Source organism: Penicillium longicatenatum (assembly GCF_028827895.1).
Source record: "Penicillium longicatenatum strain IBT 33135 chromosome Unknown contig_3_segment0_segment0, whole genome shotgun sequence".
In the NCBI taxonomy this organism is placed as follows: Eukaryota; Fungi; Ascomycota; class Eurotiomycetes; order Eurotiales; family Aspergillaceae; genus Penicillium; species Penicillium longicatenatum.
In genome coordinates, this window is record NW_026643121.1 from 1,031,618 (window position 1) to 1,056,994 (window position 25,377).

Below are 25,377 nucleotides of genomic sequence, written 5' to 3' on the forward strand. Positions count from 1 at the left end.
ATTTCCACAGGAGCATGCGACCCCCACAGACCCATCGGTCCGGAATCTTGGAACAGCTCGGGAAGTATCATACACGTACTGTAAACAAACCCATTGACTGTGTGAGTGGAGAACGGAAGCATGAACCTGTCAGGAACTCGGAGATGCAAGATCCACTGTTCGTCTGCGCAGCTAGTGCGATCGCCTCGTCAGATCCGTGCGTTCTTCGCCAATTGCCACAACAAGGTCTGATTTTTGAAGAACTGGTTTCTCATGATTGACGTGTTCGTCCGAATGCTAACCTGTGCATGCCCGAGGAAGTCAAAGATGCTTGTGGGGAATATCTCTGTCTATCTTACTCTCTACAGTACAGTATGCAGTCGTATACCCCACTCGCCATGGAAGAAAAATCAGGAATCGTAATATTACAAGTTCGTCATGACTCTGCTGTCGTTCGTTTCAACTGGATCTCCAGCCCCTTTGCCCCTATCGGTAAATTGGCACCGTCGTCATTCTGATCAAAATACAATCGCCAAATTTCACGCCCGTCGATTCCCAGCTCCTTCTCTGCTTGCTCCTGAAGCTCATCCTCGGGCAACCGGACTGCCAGCCACCCTTCCCATCCCTCAAGCGTAATATGTTGCTCATCTTTTGTCCAGTCAAAGGGCCCACAGATATGGCCTTCGGAATCCGGACGACCACCCCAGCGCATTTCATGCGTGTTGGCATCTAGAAAGACCCAGCGAAGAGTAGGGGCCTCTTCGCCACTGATGGTTACTATACCTGACGTGTTGTTTGGTGGGAAGTCAGGATGTGTATAGAATCCCCCATTAAAAGGCACCATTGTGGCGCTAGGATGTTTGGTGATATAGAGCTGCACAATACAAAAGTACCATTAGTTTATCTTTCGCCTTCAGCCTGTTACCTGCACCTCGGAACTTACTTTGCCGTCTAGACCCACTTGGACCTGGGCATTGTGCACCTGTGACCGCATCTCCGGAGTGCCCTGGGTGATGGAGCAGGTGGCCACTAGGTGAGAGCGCTGCTTGCGGGCCGAGGTGCGACGAGCCTCCTCCTGATCTCGAGATCCCTGAGTAGCCTCATTCATACCAATCATAGTTGGCAGCATAGCCGCCATCATGGCGATTCCGATCACCATGGTGCAGAATTAGGCACGGGAATGAGCTAAATTGCAGGTGTGTGTGTTACAGAAAGAATTTGTGGGTGTCTGGCGTATAACAGATAAATACAGGGCTTTTCAGCTCCCGTCAGTGGAGATGCGCAGATTGGCACCATAGGTGGATACGATCTAAGTGGGTATAGATCCCACTTGGTGCCGTGGATTGCATCATCTTTTCTGCAACTAAACCAGACGAGCAGTTCGATAAACAGAGCACAGACGGTGGTGCTGAGATGCTTCTCCACTGGAGCTGATCCCCTAACAAGCCCACGTTCAGCTGTGACCTCAACACGGGCTGGGAGGAGGTTGAAATAGCTCAATGGTGTCGAATAAACAGCCGTCCTGTTTCCCCTGACCCATACTCTTTTTTTTCTTTCCTCATTCCTTCCTGCGCCTGCTTTTCTCCAGGGTTATCTTATTTTCCCTGCATTTTCCACACCCCGCCCACCCTTCTCTTAATCAACCGACCTGCCCATTTTTCTGAAATGGCTGACACCAGGTATCTCTCTCAATTTCTTTGTGTTATCCTCCCCCGAATTGATTCTGCTCTCGCCATCTGGTTTCTTTATTTTGTACACCATTCTCACCCTCCATCCATGGCCCAAAAATCAAAGAAGATCAAGAACAAGCCGAGGCCTCCGCCGGCCCCAGGCTCCGTTCGCGAGGATTCTCCTCAACAGGATGCTCCTGTAGAGGATGCACCTGCAGAGGACCCTGCTGGACAGGATGATTCTAAGCCTGGGGATCCCCCGTCCGAGAATCCTCCACTCGAGGAGCAAGCTGCTCCCTCTGAGAAGGAGGATACCTCACCCGGACAGGAGGATCCCACACCTGCAGAGCAGGTCCCAACCCCAGGGCAACAAGAGTCTTCATCTGGGCAGCCAGATCCTCCAGCAGAGAAGCAAGATGCTCCAGCCGAGCAGGATTCTCCAGGGCAACCCTTCGCTAACTCTCCTCCGCCACCTAGTGCTCCTACCACGGACACCCGTCCCCAGGGCGGCCGCAGGCCTGATGCCACCGGCAAGGTCGGCGAGCTTGCCGAGACCGTTCCCAACGCCGGCCTCCAGATTCCCGGTGCTCCCCAGCAGGAGGATGAGAAGAGCAGCTTGAAGATCAAGATCCACCTCAACATCCACGCCAAGGTCCGCCTCGATCTCGATGCCCAAATCTATGGTGATGTTGTCATTGGTCTGCTGTAAGGAGCGGAGGAAGTTAGTCAGGTACGTATGCCTCGTGAGTCCGGTAATGAGAGCTATGCTGACAATTGTTGAATTAGGTCATGTACTGGGTTGCATTGTTTACCCACAAGGACAGATGAATGTATATAAATGATCGTCATGCTGGGTATGATCTCTTTCCAGGCTGTCTTCGGAATTGACGAGCCTTGGCTTGAAATATTTTCTCTTTCCACCAGTAGAGAGCGTTCTATGATCCGTTGTTTTGATTTCATTTCTGCAATTGGCAATTCAGAGAACCTTGTTGCGACAGGGACCTTTCCAAGCTTGTTTAATTTGGCGTTTCGGGCTGTCCACACCTGAGCCTTGATCGATGCATTCGAACGCCTTATCATACATCTTGCCTTAATTCCAGGTCTTGTAGACTAAGCTGTAAAACGCCCCTAGCATTGAGGATGTTTCAATGAGGTCTGGTCTTGACGCCGGTTGGTTCTACATTATCCCTCAATTCCTCACGAGTCTTTCCCTCCTGAACATATTGCTCCATGTTCACCATGGGAGCTAGACTCCAACCTCGGGTCTAAGTTAGCGTTGCATCCACCAAGGCACTTTGGTTCTAGGTCCAAACTTTGCTCTGCAACGTTCTCAATAAATTCCAATTCAAGCCCAGCATGGAAGAAGGGTCAGCTACATCAAACAAAATTCCATAGAACTAGCTCATACCAAGAAGGCCTCGATTTTCACAGTTACGACAGCGGTCGCTGGCTCCGAAGTGAGAAACATGGGCCTGCTCATACGCTTCATTGATTTCGATTTCGAAGCAATGTGCTCCAAAATTCTCGAGCTATCTGGAAAATAATATCTACTTAATTGTGAAAAGATAAAAGGCTGCTCTAACCGAGCCTTTATCTTCACCTTCAACGACAACTGGCGACTTGTAGCCAAACTACCATTCAGAGTTGCCGGCCCGGCAAAACTCACCACAGCATCTGAGATTGCTTGTATTAAGTGCCTTAGGACATACCCATTCAAGTACCGTAGGACATGCCCACTCGCACCAATTTTGACATGATAAACACTTATTCTCTCAAGTTCAGTAACTAACAAACATTCCCATCTCACAGATGCTGGATTGGAGCGCCGATGTCTCAACTCCCATTGGAAGCGAGTATATCACCACCGAACATGCAGGCGGGGTGTCAGTCTGGAAGAAATAGTCGTTCATGATAGTGAACCAGCGAATCCGATTTATCGAGGCTGTGTACGAGCAGCTGAAGAAGGTAGTCAAACTGAACTCCCCGCCTACGGAAGCATCGATTTTGACGACGAGCATGTCAAATTTTATCCTACAAAGGCCCTCAAAGATGGTTTCTGTATTAGATCACACTGATGGCCACGGGGAGTGTGGTTAGTATTGGGAAACCAGGCTGGACGAAGGCTGAGGCAACAACTTTTTGCATGAGAGCCCTGATTGAATTAGGGCAGCCATAACCCAAAATTGGATGGTCTATCCCTGGTGTGTATGGATCCTAAAGCAGGGATATGCTTGTTGAATGAGTACATTGTGAGCGGGCGTGTTTTTCTCCTTCGCCTGTTTTTCTCTTCAAAAATGACAAACGACGAAAATATGCCTCGCATGTCTATTCATTGTGGAAGCCTGTGTGAAAATCATTCCAAACGAAGGAGAGAAGGAAACTAGTATAATAAAGTAAGTGTCAAGGTGATGTGACCGTATAGCGATACAAGTCCAAATTTCTGAACGAAAACATACTAGTACTATCAATACCGCAACAGAATAGTGCTTTCCAGGACAAAAAGAATCACAACGAAGTCGGAAAATTACCAAGCTCTTCCTCACGACTTCCTTAGCCTCAGAGCGCCATAAGAATAAATATCATGGTCAGACAGATTGGAACCCGTGGTAGGGTTTTCTTTGCGAGACTCAGCTCAATCTCGATTCACAGCTTTTGGCGTCGTCAGCTCATTTTCAATAACTGCCATTCGATTATTTATTTCGCGCCACTCGAGACCCGCGCTTCTCTGGTTTCGCCATTTCAAATAGTTTCCAAGGGCCATCGAAAGGCCTAGTAGAATAAGCCCCGGCTGCGCAATGGACCGTGCAGCGACAGTAGCTTGGTGGATTGGCATTGTGCATTGCCTCTAGTAATGCAAATCGACTGTACTTTTGAACTTCAAAATCAAATGTTCAAAGGGAGTAGAGATGAGAAAAATACTTTCACGGGCGAGCTTTACAAAATACAGAAATGTATGATGGGAAGTAAGATAATCGCACTAAACCAATTGCGTAGCTGATCGATCCAAACTGGATGCGGCTTGGGTATAGCAAAGTCACCATGAGGTGGAAGGCGTTGGCCTTTTCACTTCCACTGATCATCTAGGATAAGGATACTCTAGGTAGACCAAACGCAATGAACCCTGAACAACAAGAGACTAGAATCAGTTCAGCGTGGTAGTATTGGGTACACCCAAAGTACCTAATTCCTCACACTAGGCTACCCCAAGACTTGAACATATGGGCTATTACTGTGCTTGATCCATGTGATGCTGACCTCGGAGTCTCATGTTTTCTTGCCTATGTTGAAAAGTTTCCATGTACAAAAAGAGTCTTATGAGGTACAGCTATGGAGTTTACTTGGGATATGGTTTACAAAGTATGCAGTAAGAGTCAAAACAATTTTCCATCACGAGTTGTATTTCCAAAGCTAAGATATACCACCTGTACAGTCTCTCCTCACAAAGGAAGAAACCATATACATCAAGTCGGGAAACACCTGGGCACTCGATTTCTCCATTCCGACTCCGTAACGCCACAGTCAACCTTGGAATGGTCCTCGACGGCCAGGGGTGGCAAACCAAATTAAAGGTCTTCTTGCGATGGACCCAACTTATTCTTGATCAGCGCTTTTAGGCCTCGCCATTTTGGTCTCAATGTTTGACATTCTATTTTGCATTTTGCACCGTTCATCATCGAGGTCAAATCCGGACGGATTGTGGTAGACAAAAAAGGTTGACAAACCCATCAGAAGAGCAGTGGTGACTAGAACGGACTGGTTCATCGTAATTCGAGGCATTGGCATTGTGTAATTTGATCAGAAATATATGTTGTAGCTTTAGAATCGGCAATAAAATGATAGGAGTAAAGATGGTGAAAAATGCTTTCACAGGGGCTTAAAACATATTGAAGCATGACATACTAAACCTATTGCGTGGTCAACCGACCCCAAACTAGATGCGGGATAGTTGAAGCGACGTAGCCGTGAGATGTGTAATGATCTCGGGTTGCTCAGTCAGCCGAGAATTCTTGTATAGATAGACTCTAGTCTTTTTGGTGGATGGGATATTGTTTACCGAGTTGATGGGGCGCATTGAAGCCAGAAAACTTCTCGGGGATGGTTTTGATTTATTAGTTACCTGAAGGACTGACCTAAAAGAAATCAACAGATTATACAACAATATGGTATAATCAGTGAACTACATGTGGATTGCATGACCAACTGGTTGTGTACCCCACATCAACTACTACACAGCCTCAACTTCAGCCCTGTCCAGTCTGGGCACGTCATTTAATTTCGTCATCTGCTGACTTGATCTTTTTCACCTCTACAACTACCTACTCTTCTTCTCAGACATGGGTGTAAGTGTGGCCTTTTCCTCCCGAACAACTACAGCCCTGACCTTCATATTCAGTTCGCCTCCAAAATTGCCGCGACCCAGAACAGTCAGACCCAAAACCCCCAAGGTCAAGGTCAAAATATGCCTAGCAACCAAGGCACCTACGGTGGTGCACCGCCAGCTGGATACACTGGGGGGCCGCCTGCAGCGCTGCGGCCTGGTGGATACGTAAGTCTGATCAGCTGCGATGAACTCGACGTCATGCAATGTTTACAGTGAACTGACCGAAGAAAAACCAGTCGCAACAACAACAACCCCAACAACCGCAGTACCAGGCTTATGCAGGATCCCCACCTCCAAATCAGGGATCGGTAAGCATTGTTTTGTGATTTTATTCTTCCTCTTGCACCTCCCCTATCACTTTTTCGATTTCGGTTCTTTTGGTCTTTTTTCGAGTTTACCCCTCCACGCGCTTTCCGGGATCCCAACTCCCACCATGTCGGACCCCTACTACCGACAGGGTCCTGGATACCCTACGTACGGCGGCTCACCAGCTCAACAACATCAGCCTTATCATGCCCCTTCCCCGGCTGCGACCCCCTATTCAAGGCCACCTCCGCAGCAAGCTTCCCCCTACCCCGCATCCCCTCAGCAGGGCGGCTATGCACGTCCTCCGCCGCCGCCGCCTACAGGCCAACCCTACGGATCTTCGGGATCGCCGTACCCTGGACAACAATCCCAATATCCGGGACAACAGTCTCCATACTTGGGGCAGCAACCACAACAGCCAGTGCAGCAGGCTCCCCCTTTGCGCGACCAACAACAACCTTCCTATCCTGGACAGCAACCGCCCTACCCTGGACAACAACAACCATACTCTGGACAGCAACAGGCCTATTCCGGACAACAGCCACCATACCCTGGACAGCAACAAGCCTACCCTGGACAACAGCCTGCCTATGTACATATCAGCCCCCATGTATCTTGTGCTACGTTGTGCTTACGTGTTTCTGCGTTGAAGTCTCCAAGGAATATGCCTTCAAGATTAGTGCTGACTGAAAATAGAATCAAGGACCTTACCCACCTCAGGGAGCTCCGTATCCCGGTGGCCAGGGCCGCCCTGGACCTTCCCCGGGACCACCTGGACAGTATGGTGCGCCCGGTGGTGGTCCCCCTCAGCAGGCTGCCCCACCTACCCAACAACAGGTCGCAGCTTATCGTCAGCTGTTGATCTCCACCATCCAGGAGAAGAATCTCCAGAGCTTCTACCCACCCGAACGTTTGGACCGACTGGTGCAGTCACTGGCCAGCAATGCGCCAGCTAAGTTGCAGAATCTGATCCACGAATGGAATGTGCCTATGGAGGTGGCTACGGACGTGATGAAGCTGGCGCTGTTCGATGTCATTCTATATGTGGATGATAGCGGATCTATCGAGTTTGAAGAGAAGGGACTGCGGAAAGATCAGCTGCGCCAAATTCTTGGGATCGTAGCTACTGCGGCCGCCACCTTTGACGAGGATGGTATCTCGGTGCGATTCATGAACTCCCCAGAGATGGGGGATGGAATTCGCAATGCCAACGACGTCAATGCGCTGGTTTCTCGTGTTCGGTTCTCGGGATTGACGCCCCTTGGTACCAGCTTGAAGAGCAAGGTCATCGACCCTATGATCGTCGGCCCTGCCCGCGCAGGCCGTCTTGATAAACCAGTGCTGGTCATTACCATCACTGACGGTCAGCCCGCCGGGGAGCCTCACAGCAGTGTGAACGATGCCATCCGTCATGCGGTTGACGAGACTTCGCGCACTCGTTACGGCCGTGGTGCAGTTTCTTTCCAGTTTTCGCAGGTGGGCAATGACCAACGGGCGCGTGAGTTCCTGGGTGATCTCGATGAGGATCCTCAGATCGGTAGCCTGATTGATTGCACGTCGAGTAGGTGTGCCACGATCCTATGTGACCGTTTCCAGATTTTAACGTTTTGAATGCAGACTTCGAAGTTGAGCAGGACGAGATGTCGCGTGCCAACCCTCCGGTGCATCTGACTCGAGAGCTTTGGGTTTGTTTAACCCCGTTCACTTGAATCTGAGAACATACTGATTGTTTCCTATAGTGCGCTAAACTGATGCTCGGTGCGATCGACTCTTCTTATGACACCAAGGACGAGAAAGCTGCTGGACGTGCTGGCGGAGGCCCGCCTCCCCAGGCTCCTTATGGTGGATACAACCAGCAGCCGCCTGGCGGTCAACCTGGGTATGGGGCCCCACCATCTGGATACCAGTCTGGGCCTCCTCAAAACTCCTACAGCCCTCAGCCCGGATATGGCCAGGCCCCTCCCCAGCAGCAGCAGCCTCCGTATTCAGGCGCCAACCGTGGAGCTCCTTATGGGCAACCCCAGCCCTATGGCCATCCATCCGCTGGAGGAGCCGGAGGTTATCCGCCACCACCGCGTCGCTACTAGGAGTGACGTCATATCCACTTATCGCTTCTTCTTGGCGCGTTCTCGAATTTTTCATCTTCCCCACAATTTGCCCATGGGAAATATGTAAGGCCAAATAGAATGGCAGGAATTTGAGGCTAAATAGTATCCTTTTTTCAGCCTTTATATTTAACCGGAAATCCACGCAATCAGTTCTCCAATTTGAGCAGGGAATGGGCGCACGCACGGAGCGCCTGTTAATTAGCTTAGGCCGTCGAACTTGTCCTAGTGACTATACTAGTTAGTAGTTCCCCTCCCAACAACCCAAGCCCAAGAACGTAGCGATCAGCCCCTTTTCAACCAAGGAAATTCTCATTCATGACGGAAGGGAACCCCACCAGCCCGAAGAAGTCGTACAGAGGGAAAAGGTACGCGTACTGTAGAGCTGAACATGGGACATGTAGATTTAGCCTTGCCACCGAAGTTTTAATTTAGAAAAACGTTTTAGGCTCCACGCTAAAGACTGGGTTTGGTTGGCTAAGTGTCTGGATGCAGGAGCCATGGTTGCGGAGAGGACTTGGTGGCTGTGTTTTGTCGCAAGCACATGGCAGATGCAACCATCATTTGCGCACACGCAGTGGATCCCTTCTGTACCACGAATCTGGACTTTCCTGACTTTTGACAGGCTCCAGTTTTCCATTCGCCTCTGTTCAACTTAATTTCTACTTTCTTTCCCTCTGGTTTAGCGTGGCCTTAAACCGCTTTTGGAGGGTTTGCCGCATTCGGTGTTGCGTTGCCTCTCTTGTCAACACGCCTTCGCTATTTTCTTCACGCAATATCGATGTTGACACTGTTCTCCTTTGAATAATCGACCCCGAAGAGTACCTTGTGTTGGTTCCTTGCGTCGACTATCGTTCCTGCGGTTATAGCCACCCCTCGTTATATACCGCGATATCGAACTCTTCTGCCATGTGCTGAGCAGAGCGACCAAAGAGAGAATGACCAATGTTTTGAACACCTCCAGTTCGCACATTCGCTCAATTCCTTCCTAGCAAGATACGGGGGAACAGAACACCTAGAACGATCTAGAGGAGAAGGGGACAAAAGGCCGATCGAAACCCTGTGAGGTAATCGATCTTCGATTTCGCGCAGGCACGATCTCACATTCCCCGCCATGTCCAACAATGACGAGCCAACCGATGGCTCTCGACAGTCGCAGGACATTGTGCAGCGACCATCGCTCGTTTCGTCGCGTACCATGTCCGACGTGGGTCGCCGTTCCTTCCAACATGTGCGATTTTCCACCGATCTCGAACGCCCCGTCGCCGAAGAGCAGCCAACCACCCCCAACGACGACCGACGCCCCAGCTCTCGCGGCCTAACAATTAACACGGCGCTGGCGCCTCCGAATGTCCCACAACCAGCTCGCTCGCCCACCTCCCCACTCTCCCCTAATACCGGTCCCAATCCCCGCGCCACACTCTCTCCGACATCTCCACCAGGCACTGACTCCAACGGTCGGTCACGGTCGCGAAACCGTGGATACTCTTTGCGCCGGTCTCTTTTCAACAGGAATATTCTATCGCAGCCAGAACAAGATGACGTGGACGCAGCAGAGATGGGAGAGGCCAAGGGCACCAGCCCGGTACGGGAAGAGGGACCCGTTCTTGCACCGCCGACGATGCCTAGCCCTGTGGAAGAAAAGAATGATTTGACTGTCGCACCGACCGCGACCGTCGAATCGGACAAAGAAGCTGCCTCGACGTATTTCTCCTCGGAGAATTCTGAGCATGGCTTCAAGAAGGATCACTACATGACAATTGCGCAGGAAAAGTGGTCGAGCAAGAAGGCGGAAATGGCCGTACTCTCAGATCGCTTCGAAGCATTCCTGATGAAGGTTCAGCATTTCATTTTGCGCATCAAGGAGATCCCGCCTACGCAGAATGGCCGCCATATCGATCTGAACCCCTCTTTGGTGGAGACTTATCTTGATGAGCGCACGGGGAAACCTTATACTGAGAATTGGATTCGATCGAGCCGCTACAGCTTTTGGAGTTTCTTTCCGCGCCAACTGTTCGCGCAGTTCACCAAATTGGCCAATTTCTACTTCCTGGTCATCGCTATCTTGCAAATGATCCCTGGGCTGAGTACCACTGGTACCTACACGACTATTGTTCCGCTCTTGATTTTCGTTGGTATCTCTATGGGTAAAGAAGGGTTTGATGACTGGCGCCGGTATCGTTTAGACAAGGAAGAGAACAACAGCTATGCGTCAGTGCTTCGGGCTACCGATGGACTCACAGAGGAAGATACAGAAGGAACCGCAGTGGCCAATGGCTACTATGACTGGGTCCAAATCAAGTGGCAGGATATTCGAGTTGGAGATGTCATCAAGCTGCACCGCGATGAGCCTGTCCCCGCCGATATTGCCTTGCTGCATGCCAACGGTCCAAATGGCGTAGCCTTCATCGAGACAATGGCCCTTGATGGAGAGACCAACCTGAAGAACAAGGCGCCGTGTCAATCGGTGGCCAAGGTGTGCTCCACTGAGGAAGACATCACCCGCAATGAGCTGCACTTCGTCGTAGAAGATCCGAATATGGATCTTTACAAATTCGATGGCCACGTTACTGTCAACGGGCAGGAGAAGCTGCCCTTGACAAACAACGAGATTGTCTACCGTGGAAGCATTCTGCGCAATACCGATCGCGCTATCGGTATGGTGATCTATACCGGCGAGGAATGCAAGATTCGAATGAACGCCAACAAGAACCCCCGAATCAAGCAGCCTGCTCTCCAGGCCAAGGTCAACCGCGTCGTCATGCTGATTGTGCTCATCGTCATCATCATGTCTGTGGTGTGCACAGTTGCCTACCGCTTCTGGTCGCAGGATGTTGAGAAACACTCCTGGTATCTTAAAAACGCCAGCGTGGCCTACGGTCCAGTTTTCACCTCTTATCTCATCATGTTCAATACTATGATCCCCATCTCGCTGTACGTGAGTATGGAGATCGTGAAGGTCGTTCAGATGTTCCTTCTCAACGACATTGACATGTACGATCCCGAAACCGACACTCCCCTCGAGGCACGAACATCCACTATCAATGAGGAACTGGGCCAAGTCAGCTACATTTTCTCCGACAAAACCGGTACTCTGACAAATAACTCCATGCGCTTCCGTAAGATTAGTGTTGCTGGAACGGCTTGGTTACATGACTCGGATCTCCAGGAAGAAGCTGCGCGTGAAGGCGAGAAACTCATTCACAAGAAGCGGACTGCCAAAGGCAAGAAGGCTATTGGACGGAAGTCCAATATCTCTGAAGCCCGCATGCCCCGTCCGTCCAATGTGTCTGCTGCAGACGTGCTGCGCCGCTCTACTCCTCACCGCACCACCGAGATGATCGAATACATCCAGCGCAAGCCATACACTATCTTTGCTCGAAAAGCCAGGCTGTTCATTCTGTCTATGGCGTTGTGTCACACCTGTATTCCTGAAAAAGATGAGGCGGGTGATTATACCTTCCAAGCTGCCTCTCCCGATGAACTTGCTCTCGTTTTGGCGGCTAAAGAATTGGGTTACTTGGTGATGGACCGACAGCCAAATAACTTGACTATCCGCACATACCCCAACGGCCCCGATGAGGCTGCTAGCGATGAGACTTACCAGATTCTGGATGTCATTGAGTTCTCGAGTGCACGGAAGCGTATGTCGGTTGTGGTCCGCATGCCTGACCAACGTATATGCGTGTTCTGCAAGGGTGCCGATACCTCTTTGATGCGTTTGCTTAAGCGTGCCGACCTGGCACAGGAGAAGGCGGAGGAGATCGCGCGTCGCACTAGCAAGCGTAAAGCCGCTGAAGCGAACCAAGTCATCCGCCGCAACAGCGATTATCACAGCCGGAAAGATAGTGGTGTTCGAAGCAGTATCAGTCGACCTAGCTTTACTCGCCGGCGCTCTTCCGTCTCTGGTCAGCATACGTCAGCTCTCCGTGCTAGCATTGATGTTTGGCTGCGTGACCGGGAGACAGATGGTGGTATCACCAACCGTGAAGCTGATAGCGAGTATTATTCTCCACGACCATCAGCGCAGATGTCCATTGGAAGAAACTCTGCGGTTATCTCGGATTCTGGCAGCTCTACAAACGGCGAGGAAGAAGAAGATCTTGTTGAAGAAGCCCTTGTGGTAAACGAGACCGCCATCTTTGAGCGGTGCTTCCAGCACCTGAACGACTTTGCGACTGATGGACTGCGTACTCTTTTGTACGGCCATCGATTCTTGGATGAAACTACCTACAACACATGGAAGGCTGCATACCACGATGCTTCTACCAGTATTATTGACCGACAGGAGAAGATCGAACAGGTTGGCGAGCAAATCGAACAACAGCTCGAATTGACGGGCGCTACTGCCATTGAAGACAAGTTGCAAAAGGGCGTTCCGGAGACCATCGACAAGCTGCGACGTGCCAACATCAAGTTGTGGATGTTGACCGGTGACAAGCGCGAAACTGCTATTAACGTTGGCCATGCTTGCCGTCTAGTCCGGGACTACTCGAAATTGACAATCCTTGATCACCAAAATGGTGATGTTGAACAGACAATCATTGACTTGACCAGCGAAATTCTTCGCGGTCGTGTCGCCCATTCTGTGGTGGTTGTTGATGGACAGACGCTCGCGACAATCGAAGCGAACGAAATTGTCCGAAAGCGCTTCTTCCAATTGGCTATTCGTGTAGACTCGGTGATCTGTTGTCGTGCCAGCCCCAAGCAGAAAGCGTTCCTTGTCAAGACGATTCGCACTCATCTCGACGATGCCATCACTCTTGCTATTGGAGACGGTGCGAACGATATCGCCATGATCCAGGAGGCCCATGTTGGTATCGGTATTGCTGGTAAAGAGGGCCTCCAGGCAGCGCGCATTTCAGACTATTCCATTGGACAGTTCCGGTTTTTGCAGAAGCTGCTTCTGGTTCATGGTCGATGGAATTATATGCGTGCATGCAAGTACACTCTTGGTACTTTTTGGAAGGAAATGCTATTTTACCTGACCCAGGCGCTTTACCAGCACACGAACGGGTACACTGGCACCAGTTTATATGAGTCTTGGAGTTTGAGTATGTTTAATACGCTCTTCACCTCTCTTGCTGTGATCTTCTTGGGCATTTTCACCAAGGACCTGGCCGCGTCGACACTGCTGGCTGTACCGGAACTCTACACCAAGGGTCAACGCAACGGCGGCTTCAATATTCGATTGTGGTTCGGTTGGTCGTTCATGGCTGCCTGCGAAGCGGTGATCATCTTCTTCACTATGTACGGCCTTTTCGGAATGATCCAAATCAACCTCAGTGATGTCGATACATTCGCTCTCGGCCTGCTCACCTTCACTACCTGTGTGGTGGTCATCAACACCAAACTGCAGGTCTTGGAAGTCCACAATAAAACCTACCTGAACCTCATCGTCATCATCATCTCCGTTGGCGGCTGGTTCCTGTGGAACATGATCCTCTCGAAACAATACAAGCTCAGTTCTGGAAAAGGAGTGTACGCCGTCCCCTCGAACTTCCTCCACCACGTTGGCCACAATCTCCTTTTCTGGGCCGTTCTTTTCGTCTCCGCCACGTCAGTCATCATGCTCGAAATGACAGTCAGCACCCTCCGCGCCCTCTTCTTCCCCACCGATGTCGACATCTTCCAAGAATACGAGCAAGACCTCGATATCCGCAGACGTTTCGAAGAAGCAGCAGCCACGGAACTCCAGCAGGGTTGGGATCACGGCACCAAGAAATCCAGTGTCGAGATTGCCCGTGAAAATATGGAGATGGATGCTCGTGAGCGTCATGTCCAGGAGTTGCTTGCTCGTCCGCGTGTCATGACCGAGGCTAAACCTGTTGCTCAGGAACATGAGCTCGAGGGCTACTCTAGTGGTAGTGCCAGTGTTAGCCAGGTCGGCAGCACTGCCCATGAGACAATCGAGAATAGCGTCGGTCTTGGACCTGTCTCACCTTCTGAATCCTGTGCCCCGCGCCGCTCTGTCGAGATTCACGAATTATTCAGTAAAGGCTTTGGTGCAATCCACAAAGGCCAACTGAAATAAGTCATGCTTGAATGAACATTTCCTAAGAGCGGCGTTGTCTATATGATGTACAGTGCTGTTTTTTTTTTCGTTTTCTTTCTTTGTCTTTTCCTTTTCATCATATCTCTCCCTTCATAGCGAGCGTCTATTTCCCTCGGTTCATTCCGACTTGATACCACTATCCATCTATCCTGGATATCCCCATTTCTCCCCTTCCGAGGAGAGGAATAAGAAGTCACGGCCTAAAAGGCGTTTATGTTTCATTTTTGCGCCATTGCTCTTGGTTGGGGTTTTTTTCTTTTATGCTCAGTCTCGCGGACAGACCTAGATACCCCGACTCAATTGGAAATCTGCTTTATTTGGAATCGATTCATCGTTGATTCTACGTTGATCTTTTGGAGTACGAGTATATAGACAGCGATAACTACAGTTCATACAGTTATTTTTATCCAAAGAATCTTAGAGGCTTTTCTAATGTAGACCTGACGTCAGCTACGGCGGCTTTGAACTAGTCACCTACGTAAGTATTTTGGCTAACTTAGCATGAGCATATCTCATAGTTACGTCGCTATATCTGTATCGCATCCATGTTGGGTCACTCAACCATCTGAATGGTTTAGTATGATTTTTAGACCCGTAAAAACACTTCCATTCATCCCTAATCCCTCCGAATACTGTTTTCACATTTCCACCCTCTGACTCACAAGCAATACCCATCCGTCAATCTACCATCATGCAGTCCCTCGCGTCAAGGAACTTTCCTTTTTATTTCATGTTATTTACGAATGCTATGGTTTGGCTAAAGTTGGGAATACTGCGTTCAGACCGGCACCAAATGCAGAATAGAATGACAAATATCGAAACTACATTCCAAGACTGGCGCGAGAATCGTCAATCGAGAATGCGCTGAACCCAGGAAACACGCCTAACTTGGGGTCAGATGTGTCAAGGATCGAGTAGAGGCGTTAGTGGAGTTGCGATGAAGAGCTTGATTGTCGACTCTTTGTCTATGATGGCGTTGATTATAGGGATAGGAGAATGTATCAGTGTATATTATTTAGGCTTGTAATGATATTGCTTCGACTCTTGCCTTCCCTCGAGTGCTCACACTCTGAACAAAAGAGTTCTAAACTAGTCTGCACAGGTGTTCTATCTAATTCTGTTGATGGTTTCCATCTGATTAGCAAGGAAATGGATGATTCACCGACTCTTCCTGCATCCCACCAAGTCGCCCTTCAAAGAACACGACGTGTGACCCGATCGACGCAAGGTGGATAGCTTTCCACTGTGAGTCCGCGGATTTGCCGGATCGGCCCCATCAAGCCGAGATGTGCGCCCTAACCATGGGTGCATTGCGCCAATGATTGGAACCCGGCATCCGAGCTACTGTTCTGGCCCCTGAACTGCTGACCTCAAAGAGATTGAAGGCACTGATGTCACTCGCAGGACGTGTTCAAAGGAATCTATTTGTAAATCATGTTCTCATACATTAGATGCGCTTCCTTTACCAACGCTACAATCTAGGTCTACGTGGTCTAGACTTCATGCACCGCTCTGTTTTATACTTTCTATACATCTCATCCCAGTTCAACGTAGCGCATTCTTTGCAAATTTCACTTAACAAGGGCACTTAACGCGTCGCTTCACTCGAACTCTCCTCCTCCTTCCTTCCTTCTCATCACTCTCCTACCAAAACACATCATCCCTTCCACCTCTCCACTGCAACCATGTCGAACCCAGTCCTCCGTCTGGGTATCCTAGGCGCATCAGAAACTATCCAAACAACCATCCTCCCAACTCTCGCCTCCCTCAAAACTCACTTCAAGCTCACCATAATCTACGACCAAAATGACACCGTCGCGAAACACTGCCAAAAAGAGTTCAATATCACCCACAGCACCACCTCCACTCAGGAACTGCTCACCCACCCAGAGGTGGACCTGGTGCTGAATCTCCTCCCCTTCGAATACCATGAGCAGTACACCATCGCCGCTCTGGAGGCTGGCAAACACGTCATGGTCGAGGTACCTCTCAGCCTCAGCATCAACGGTCTACGTTGCATCCGCAAAGCAACAGCGAAAGGCCTAGACGTGCGCTCAAACCACAGCACAAACAACGATACAATCTACAACCCGCCCAAAGTCTTCGTGGGCTGCGCACGTCGCTACGCGCCTTGTTTCACGGATGTTTTCAAAAAAGAACTTGCCAGCCTTGACCGCGTGTATTATGCGCGGTGCCGTAATATCTCTGGTCCCATGCGCATTTCCACCCTCCAAGAACCCTCTGTTAATGACACAAACGGATCGAGCCTCAATGCAAATGGATATGGAGATGGTCTCGTTCAGAATGGCGCTACCAAGGGACACGACGATGGCAATGTTACCAACAACACTGACGGGGTAACCCCGATCACAAGCGCGGAACACTTCGACGCCCTACTCACTGATATATTCGGTGCTGAAGACCTTACCCCGGACCGTATTGCTTTCTGTCGCTTCCTGGGTAACAGGGGTTGTCACGATCTCTCTCTAATGCGCGAGTCACTTGGTTTCCCCGATGCAGTCGCCAACGTAGCGATTACAGATCCATTCTACTCCACAATCTTCCACTACACCGATTCTGAATCCATCTGTGGTCCTTCTGGCGAGGGACACCCGTTCACAGTCATGTACGAAACGGGCGTGGACTCTGTCCCGCGGAGTGACGCCCATCTGACTGTCTACGGAGCTACAAAAACGATCTCTGTGGAATACGATGTGCCCAGCTTGACCAGGCCGGCAGCTTGTGGCAGTGAGGGACAGGTGAAGGTCATCGTGGAGGAGATGGAAAGTGAGAATGAGCACATCAATGGGAACGGATCTGCGAATGGGAACGGGGTCTCAAAAGGAAATGGATTCGTGCACCGTTCTCCCGTGAAGAGGACTGAGTACGTGAGCTCTGTTGCCGAGTCTTATGAGCGTGAGTTCCTGGCCATGCACTCGTATCTTCATCGTGGATATCAGACTGGAACTGGAGCTGAGGCCAAGACGACGGCTAATGATGCGCTGATGGATCTGCGGTTGCTGAATATGATTTTTGAGCACTATGATCGGCAGTGTGGTACTATTCGGACTCCTTTAGGTTAAAGATGGTGAATCTTTCACGCGACTTGATAGCAGGAGAGCGTTTTGACTTTCGTTGTGGTTAGTAATGGATGGATACCCCATGATTCAGCATATGATTTCTATTCGAGCTTCGGAGCAGACTTGGATCGTGATTCTAAAAGTCTTTCGGTCGTTTTACTGGCGTCGGTACACAGTTCATAGCAAATAGTAGGGATACAATGATATGCAGTTGGCGATTACGCCTTCAATTTAGAGTTCTTGATCTCATCTCTATGCACAAATACACTCCATAGATATCAGTGTGTTACAACCAGCAATGTATTGTACCCCAAGGTTAAACCCGGATAAGATAATCAATACATTTACCGCTTTCCTTTCTTCTTCTTATTCTTGTTACCACCGCCTCCTCCCCCAGAAGCATTCTGCGGCTGCGAAGCAGGCTCGCCGAGCTTCTCGTTGACAACGCCACCCTGTGTCCGTTCGGCAGCACGCTGCTTGCCCTTCCGGCCCTTCGGTCTGTATGAAGATCGGTCACGCAGTGGCAGCCAACGTTCAGGGTCGGCTTTCTTGGCAGGGTCGTAGTCCTTGGGCAGACGGGATTTTCGTACGCGCTTCACAACACGGCCCTCCTTGCCCGATGCAGAGCGCTTACGGGCACCAGCAAATGCGGCCGCGGCAGCAGCAGATGAGGCTGAGGGCGCGATACCGGCTGACTCCAGGGCAGAGATGTCGACGTCGGCTACCAGGTCACTAATGGCCGGCAAATGGTCGAGTTGAGATTCCACTTGGGAATAATCCAAGGTGGCCTTTGAGGCGACGTAGCCAGCAATAGCGACACGGTCGCTCGAATCTTGTTGGTATAGGGATTTGAACAGGTCACCTGCTGTGGCCAGGTCTGTCGGGCTGTCGGAGTGGAGGAGAGACTTTGCGGCAGCACGCAGGAGGGAGGTAGGGGGCTCGGGCTTGTTGCGCCAGTGGGAAGCAGCTTGTGCGAGGATTGAGCGAACCTGGAGTTTGCGGCCCTCAAGCTGGTACAGGGAAACGAGTACACTGAGTAGGCCAGGGTTGAAGCGGGCGTCTTGGTCGACTTCGGAAACGGATTCTTCCAAGGTCTTCAGTGATCGCTCCACGGCGGTGATGGCGGAAGTGGTGTTGCCAGCGCTGACGTACAGCTGAACGACGGTCAGGAGAAGACCCAGGTCCTTGGGTCGTCGCTCCAGCAAGGGAAGAATCTTCCTCAGGCCCTTGGAGCCGGTCTCTCCCTGGGCATGGGCTGCGGCGTTATACACGGAAAGAAGGTTTGTGCTGGCCTCGGCGGAAGGGCAAGAGCTTTTTGAGAGGCGCTTGGCTGTTGATCGGATCATGCCGTCGTATTTTTGGACAAGAAGATCCGTAGCGTGTGAGTTGCCCGTCAGAGCATTGTCCTGGAAAGCGAACAGCCGGTCGTTGTCTGTAGCCTCGGGAGTTTCGTGGACAGCCTTATACAAAAGGTAGGGGTTAACTGTAGTCTGGCGCGCCAGAACAATGTTGTTGCGAGCGATTTTCTTAGTTGAGAGCTCCGGGATACTGAATTGATAGTTAGCTTTCTATCTCTCGATTCTTTCACATGGCCTGGACGTACTCTTCCACTGAGATTTCCTTGAGGAGCGACTCGGCCTCTTCCATCTTGCCTTGTTGGATCAAGACATAGAGATACTGTACTGCAATTGGAAGCAACTCCGCAACTTTCTCTTCTGGTGAGAGGTCTTCTGATGTCTGACAAATATCTAGGCAAACGTTAGACTTCAAGATTCAACAATACAATGCAGCAGAATACCTACTCTTAGCCCGGTTCAGGAGCACTTCTCCCTGAGCGAATGCACCCTTGGCAATATTCAAACAAGCAGCGTTGTAAGCTGTTTCAAAGGCCTCCAAGTCCTCTCTGGATGGTCGATCGTGGCGCACGTATTCCGCCTCTCCCTTCCACTGAAGCTGGGCATCGGTAGCCCACGAGTTGATGCTCAAATCATTCTCTTCTCCGTGATGGGGCTCATTGGACAGCTTCTCGTAGATATCGGCGGCGCGACGGAATTGCTCAGCACGGTAGCTCTATATCGAAAACAAGTGTAAGCGCACGGACCGATGAGTTGTCCAGAATGGAAATTTTGGGTGACATACCACTTGAGCCTCAAGGTGACTAGCACCTCTGCTGGTACCGGATTGAGTCACAGCAGCGATTGCCTCCTCCAGTCGTGCGCATTTGTACAGCGCATACGCATGTTCCAAGCCCGCCCGCTTCTTCAGAGCATCGCCTCCGGCCTCCAGCACGCGCAGGGCATCTTCGTATCGGTCAAGTTTCAATAGAGCAATGACTTTGATGTGTTGGGTGTTCAGGTCGGATTTGGATTTGGCGAGGGCCGCGTTGCACGACTGGAGGACCTCCTCATGATCGTCAATCGATGCCCGCTGCAATAGCGAGCTTAGCGACTGCGCAACCATAACGGGGTTGCGCGGAGATTAACGAGGACGTCGGTGGGATATGAGTCAGTGGTATCTCGGGGGGATGTTCTAGGGAGTGGAATTTGGCGCTGGACAATCCAATTCGATATGTTGATCCACCTCCACAAGACCAGAGTGTGCGGAAATGGTGTTTCCCCATTTGGAAATCCTGCGTCATGGGGTTCAACGCCGCGCCGTATATGTCACGTGCTGTAATCCTACGGGCATCAGCAGCCACTCAGAACTTACGGCCTGACATAAAACTACACTATCTAGTTAAAAGTATTTCCCCAATTCAGTCTTTGGGCCTACCCATCAATTATACATATTCACTAAACAATTCATTACACCACCATATTTTACGCAAATTCTATATAATTACGCACAGTTATTAATACCCATCAATATTCTAAAAAAAAAAATCTACCCTAAGCTTTCTAGCCACTAGTCGTTGTCTCGTCACCCTTTATACTAACACATTAATCTTTACGTATAGTGTTACTCACTATAATTCTGCTACATACCTCTTCAGGTACTATTAAATACGTTATATCTTCCTCTAGAAATAAGCTTTAGATAAAATTTAAGAAGTCTTTGTTTTAACAATATATAGATAATCGTTGAAGGGGTTTAAAATCTTCGTGAATGCCTCGGCGGGTCCTCCACATTTACACATAAACTTTCAAACCGATACGTCCCTATAGTCATGAGTTAAAATAAGGCTTTTTGAAGCGAGCCTTTTTATTACTGAGTTGTACATGCTTCCCAAAAGTTGGTTGTTGGGTTGACCCGACCGGACCTGCACTTGGGGAAATACTTACGGTCCCCATTGGTATATTTTACCTTCGCAAGTTGATTCATATGGATTGTGAGGAATTTTGACCGTTTGATTTGAATATTTGATTGGCAAGGCAGCTCAGTGTCTTTGCTTGCAATCCTGTAACCAAAACTTGTTCCATCAGACGTACGCCGCAGCCTGTAGATATGCATTTTCACTATGTAAGTGTATGACTCGCATATTTTGTTGGTTGAGATCGAAATTTAAGAAGCACTGTTCAAGTTATGATCAATAATAGGTGGAGCCAATAGATCTTTACCTTCATGTACAGGTTCTTCTCGCCTCCTAGGGCGGCACTGCATGAAGGATTTTAAGCTGTCAAGGCAAGGGTACAGAGTTAAAAAAAAAAAAAATAAAATAAAAGATAAAAAAAAAAAAAAAAAAAAAAAAAAGAATCTCAGCAAGAGCAAATTTCATCAATCATGTTTTGGTTAAGCTATATTGAAAAATGGCGTGGATACTCAGCTATGTGATCTGTTCAAGTGATACATTATAGGTGTCGGTATCCAAATCTCTAAACGCTATGTTCAAGAGTCAATTTGGCCGAGCCCTTCAATTTATTGAATTCGCCCGTCATTGACCCTGGATCGGCGAGAAGGCTGTGCTTCATTCCGGAGGCTATGTAGGTTGGGGGCCAATTGTATCCGCCCCGTCAGACCACGTTAGGCGTAGTGCATTTTCACTAGTGTACTCCGTACGGAGTAGACCCTGAACTAACACTGTAGACCCTGAAAGTTTTTGATCCGTCCAATCCCAGGGGCAATAGTACCCTATGTCAAATCCCACAGCATTAGTATGCATCTGAAGTCGAACGGCTCATCGACAGGGGTTGATCGGCATTTAACTCCCAAATAAGATTGTCGGGCTAATGTAAAAGCCGAGGATTTCAAGGGTCTTGATAAAGAATCTCTCGGCTTTATCAAGAATTTGACATATTCTGGTGCATAACAATATCACACGGTGGGATTCAAGTCCTTCCCCGAAGTCGGATGACCGTCACGGTTTAATTCGTAGAGGAATACATCTGCACCACACAGACCATACAAAAGCAGGGCAGTGTAGTGGTGACGCGTGGACGTGGAGACTCCGTGCGGCATGACGGCGAGTCAGGGACCATCTTTGACTCGGGAAGTCTTGGCATAGCGTTGAGGAGATCTGAAGCGCCAATCCACACCCAGGATACTCCCGATGGCTCTGGGTATCTTTGGGGCCTCTATGTGTCCAAATGCTTGGCCGCGCCCTGGTTCATAGAATAAACAGCCTTATCAGAGACCAGATTCATTTCGAGGACACGTGATTAGACGACGTCATACCCCATGAAGACCCCTGTTGAATATGGCAATTGACCTTGCCTCTTTAGGGGAACCATGGAACCATGATCGTCCCCCTGTGCCGTCTCTTTCTCTTCCCGTTGATTCCGATTTTTGCTTCTCTCCACCACCTCATATATATTCTCTCTCCCTCCGTGGGATCCTTGCTGCATTTCTGCGCGCATTCCCCGCAATGCGGATGGTCATCCGTTAACATTTTACCCCGAATTCTTGTTTACGAGTACGAGGATAGGAATCCCTGAATCCCCGAATACCCCACGAACCGCGAAACAACTCCTCCGCGCAACTTAGAAGGGCGAAAAATATAGAAGAGATGATCTTTCAATCACGGGAAGGGGTCTTCCCGGCCTCTTGGGCCTGGAAAAAGATGATGCGCTTCGTCATCCTTTTTCTTGCTGTCACATTGTTCGCCGTCATGTTGTGGCCGTCATCTGGTGGTCACAACTCCCCATTGCACGCCCAATCGAACATAACTATTTCTTCGAGGGTGAAATGCAATCCCGACGACGACATGCTGCGTAGGATGGGCGTTGCCAAACTGGCCAAATACACACGTCGCGAAATTGTCGCAGAATTCTCCCCAGAGGACTTGCCCATGACCCAGCAGATCGACCAACCCATGCTGAACGTGAAATATAAACAGCCCAACACAGATGAGATCGAGGGGGCGCTGGACCGCTGCTCGGTTGACACCCCCTTGACTATTCAAGTCCCGAGGCCTCCAAAGGTTCCGGACGCATCACACATCGACTTTGGAGTCGCTACTACTGCATCGCGGTTGAATGAGTCCCTAGATCAATTTGTGCACTGGGCTGGGTACACGCGCACGCGCATCTTTGCACTCATCGAGCCCGATGAGTCAGGTGTCCAAGTCCAAAGTGTGCGTGCCAAGGCGGACGCGATGGGGGTCAATCTCCATATCACGGAGGCAGACGACGACTACCTGCACAGGTACTTTGCTCTGATTCCCCTGTTGGAGAGCAACTTGCGCGAATCGACACAATGGTCAATCATCATCGACGACGACACATTCTTCCCCTCGATGCCCGCACTCGTCGATGCGCTTGCCGCCTATGACCACACCAAACCCATGTACATCGGCGGAGTATCAGAGGGTGTCCCACAGATCGCAGCATTCGGCCTAATCGCATTTGGAGGCGCAGGCGTCTTACTGTCGCGACCACTGCTGTCAGAACTGACCACTGTCTACGATGAGTGTGAGCGAATGACCTTCACCGGTGACCGTCGCATCGCAAACTGCATCTACCAGTATACCACTACCCGTATGACGGTCGACCACCGTTTCCATCAGCTCGATCTGATGAAGGATGCCTCCGGCTTCTTTGAGTCCGGTCGCGAGCTTCCGCTCTCCGTGCATCACTGGAAATCCTGGTTCCAGGCCGATATCCCCAAGCTCAGCGTCATCTCCGAGCTGTGCGGGCCCACTTGTCTCCTCCGCCGATGGAAGTTCAGCGACGGCTGGATGCTGACCAACGGCTTCTCTGTCGTCAAATACGGCTGGACTCCAGGACCGAATGACCTTAGCATGGAAATGACGTGGGAACCGCACAATGGCGCCAACACCGAATCCTACCTTCACGAACTCGGCCCATTGCGCCACAAGGACTTGGAGAAGGTCAGCTATTTGCTCGCAGACTCCATCGTCGAGATGGACGGCAGTGTTCGACAATGGTATATCATGCGCGATGCGGATTTAGGCGATGAGATCCTGGAGCTCTCATGGCGAAAACGGTAGGTGTTGTTTGGATATGAATCTTTTGATTTTTTGATTCAATTTTCTTTCATTCACTGTACTTGCATATGCTCGTTGGGCAGCGGATTTCAGATGACTATTGGGTCATCTTTTGGCGAATTGGCCAACCCTTCTTCATTTGTCCGGCGCTGGGTCTTGGGCACATCTTGCATTTTTGTTTATAGATTGGTGATTCGGTGATTCACCTTTATACACTTTTTATGTCTCCGTGGTATTAATGCCGGGGATGACTCGCCCTAATGTGACAAGGATTATGCTTTTTTCCCCTATGCCTCATTAAAAGCCGTTCGTCTAGGCCCAATGCCCTGTTGTTAGATGCCGCTCTAAACAAAGGAGTGACACTTGATCTTTGCTATCTTTATATCGCCTACTATTAACCCTGTAATATCCTTCGTATGGGGGGCATAACATCTGGATAGACTTTCAATGCTACAAAATAATAAATAATTAACATAGAAGGACTAGGGTCTTCATGTTTCTCCTCGGGATAGTCGACCTCCCTCGAGGGCAAACGAGTTAATGCATGCCATTATAGGAAAGTTTCCTACGGTTTCTTTTACTCGCGTTGTTGGATCTAGTTCCGTTTTGATTTGAGAGACAGTTTGCCGTTTAAACCTAGCTTATATGTCGTGCCTTCCTCCTGACCAAGTAGTCGTGCTTGCCATGTTTAGAAACACATAAGATGAGAACCTCAGGATGTAGCACCAGGGATTTTCCTTTCCTCGCCATTCAGTACAGTCAGAGATCGTGTGATTGCTCCTGTTGATAGATCAGGGCTTCTCTCTCTTCTTCCTTTCTTCTCTCTCCATCCATCTACAATCTAGATTGTTTCTGTCTCCTCTCTTTTCCCTCTCAGATGAGTACAATCTAAAAGGTGGTGGTACTTCATCATTATTGATTTTTATCTCAATGTCTTTCTTCGCTACGCTGAGGCGGATTGGATGGACTGCAAGGACTAAGTTCGAAAGAATCACACTCCTTATAAACTGTTGAGAGGTCATGTGAATGTGATGCTCTCAGGTTGCCTACATCAGTGATTGTCTCTTGCTTCTTCTTGTTTTCCTTTCTTCTCTTCCCTCCATAGCACAATACAATTGCTTCCTGTTCGATCCATTCTTTCTGCTCACTCTTTCTGCTCACTCTTTCTGCTCACTCTTTCTGCTCACTCTTTCTGCTCACCATTACTGGTGTGCTCTTTCTCTTTCCTCGACTTGGGCGAGTCTCCTCTGATCCTTCACAGTGCTCTACGCTGATACAAACATCCCGACTTACACGGAGAACGCTTTGAAGATAAAAGATTGGTCTTTATAGCTTTATCGGAAGCTCTCTGGCGTAAAGGCTCAGCAGGTCAAATTATTTTCGCGGAATGCCCTTACCCTGAAGAATGTATGCTTCTTG

The 25,377-nt window shown here is 49.7% G+C and overlaps 9 protein-coding genes across 9 annotated transcripts; 7 read left to right on the top strand and 2 right to left on the bottom strand.

Moving 5' to 3' along the window:
* Nucleotides 1-415: 415 nt before the first annotated feature.
* N7484_005743 (uncharacterized protein) lies at nt 416-1,138 on the bottom strand (the record flags this gene model as incomplete). Its single annotated transcript, XM_057116162.1, has 2 exons — nt 416-853; nt 923-1,138. 2 exons carry the CDS (start codon nt 1,136-1,138, stop codon nt 416-418), a joined length of 654 nt encoding a protein of 217 aa, XP_056972045.1.
* Nucleotides 1,139-1,755: 617 nt separating this feature from the next.
* N7484_005744 (uncharacterized protein) lies at nt 1,756-2,358 on the top strand (the record flags this gene model as incomplete). The annotated part of the gene is made up of 1 exon (XM_057116163.1): nt 1,756-2,358. The coding sequence occupies one exon, from the start codon at nt 1,756-1,758 to the stop codon at nt 2,356-2,358; it is 603 nt and encodes a 200-aa protein (XP_056972046.1).
* An 856-nt stretch (nt 2,359-3,214) lies between these two features.
* On the top strand, nt 3,215-3,724 carry N7484_005745 (uncharacterized protein; the record flags this gene model as incomplete). The annotated part of the gene is made up of 2 exons (XM_057116164.1): nt 3,215-3,371; nt 3,432-3,724. Coding segments are annotated over 2 exons (450 nt in total), but the record flags the coding sequence as incomplete, so codon positions are not given.
* A 2,259-nt stretch (nt 3,725-5,983) lies between these two features.
* Nucleotides 5,984-6,246, top strand: N7484_005746 (uncharacterized protein; the record flags this gene model as incomplete). The annotated part of the gene is made up of 2 exons (XM_057116165.1): nt 5,984-5,989; nt 6,043-6,246. 2 exons carry the CDS (start codon nt 5,984-5,986, stop codon nt 6,244-6,246), a joined length of 210 nt encoding a protein of 69 aa, XP_056972048.1.
* A 217-nt stretch (nt 6,247-6,463) lies between these two features.
* On the top strand, nt 6,464-8,423 carry N7484_005747 (vWA domain-containing protein; the record flags this gene model as incomplete). Its single annotated transcript, XM_057116166.1, has 4 exons — nt 6,464-6,928; nt 7,033-7,897; nt 7,954-8,021; nt 8,076-8,423. 4 exons carry the CDS (start codon nt 6,464-6,466, stop codon nt 8,421-8,423), a joined length of 1,746 nt encoding a protein of 581 aa, XP_056972049.1.
* A 1,132-nt stretch (nt 8,424-9,555) lies between these two features.
* N7484_005748 (aminophospholipid-translocating P4-type ATPase DNF3) lies at nt 9,556-14,475 on the top strand (the record flags this gene model as incomplete). The annotated part of the gene is made up of 1 exon (XM_057116167.1): nt 9,556-14,475. One exon carries the CDS (start codon nt 9,556-9,558, stop codon nt 14,473-14,475), a length of 4,920 nt encoding a protein of 1,639 aa, XP_056972050.1.
* A 1,706-nt stretch (nt 14,476-16,181) lies between these two features.
* Nucleotides 16,182-17,579, top strand: N7484_005749 (Gfo/Idh/MocA family protein; the record flags this gene model as incomplete). Its single annotated transcript, XM_057116168.1, has 1 exon — nt 16,182-17,579. The coding sequence occupies one exon, from the start codon at nt 16,182-16,184 to the stop codon at nt 17,577-17,579; it is 1,398 nt and encodes a 465-aa protein (XP_056972051.1).
* A 341-nt stretch (nt 17,580-17,920) lies between these two features.
* N7484_005750 (signal recognition particle subunit SRP72) lies at nt 17,921-20,036 on the bottom strand (the record flags this gene model as incomplete). The annotated part of the gene is made up of 4 exons (XM_057116169.1): nt 17,921-19,124; nt 19,180-19,324; nt 19,379-19,646; nt 19,716-20,036. 4 exons carry the CDS (start codon nt 20,034-20,036, stop codon nt 17,921-17,923), a joined length of 1,938 nt encoding a protein of 645 aa, XP_056972052.1.
* Nucleotides 20,037-22,572: 2,536 nt separating this feature from the next.
* Nucleotides 22,573-23,961, top strand: N7484_005751 (glycosyltransferase family 31 protein; the record flags this gene model as incomplete). The annotated part of the gene is made up of 1 exon (XM_057116170.1): nt 22,573-23,961. The coding sequence occupies one exon, from the start codon at nt 22,573-22,575 to the stop codon at nt 23,959-23,961; it is 1,389 nt and encodes a 462-aa protein (XP_056972053.1).
* Nucleotides 23,962-25,377: the final 1,416 nt, after the last annotated feature.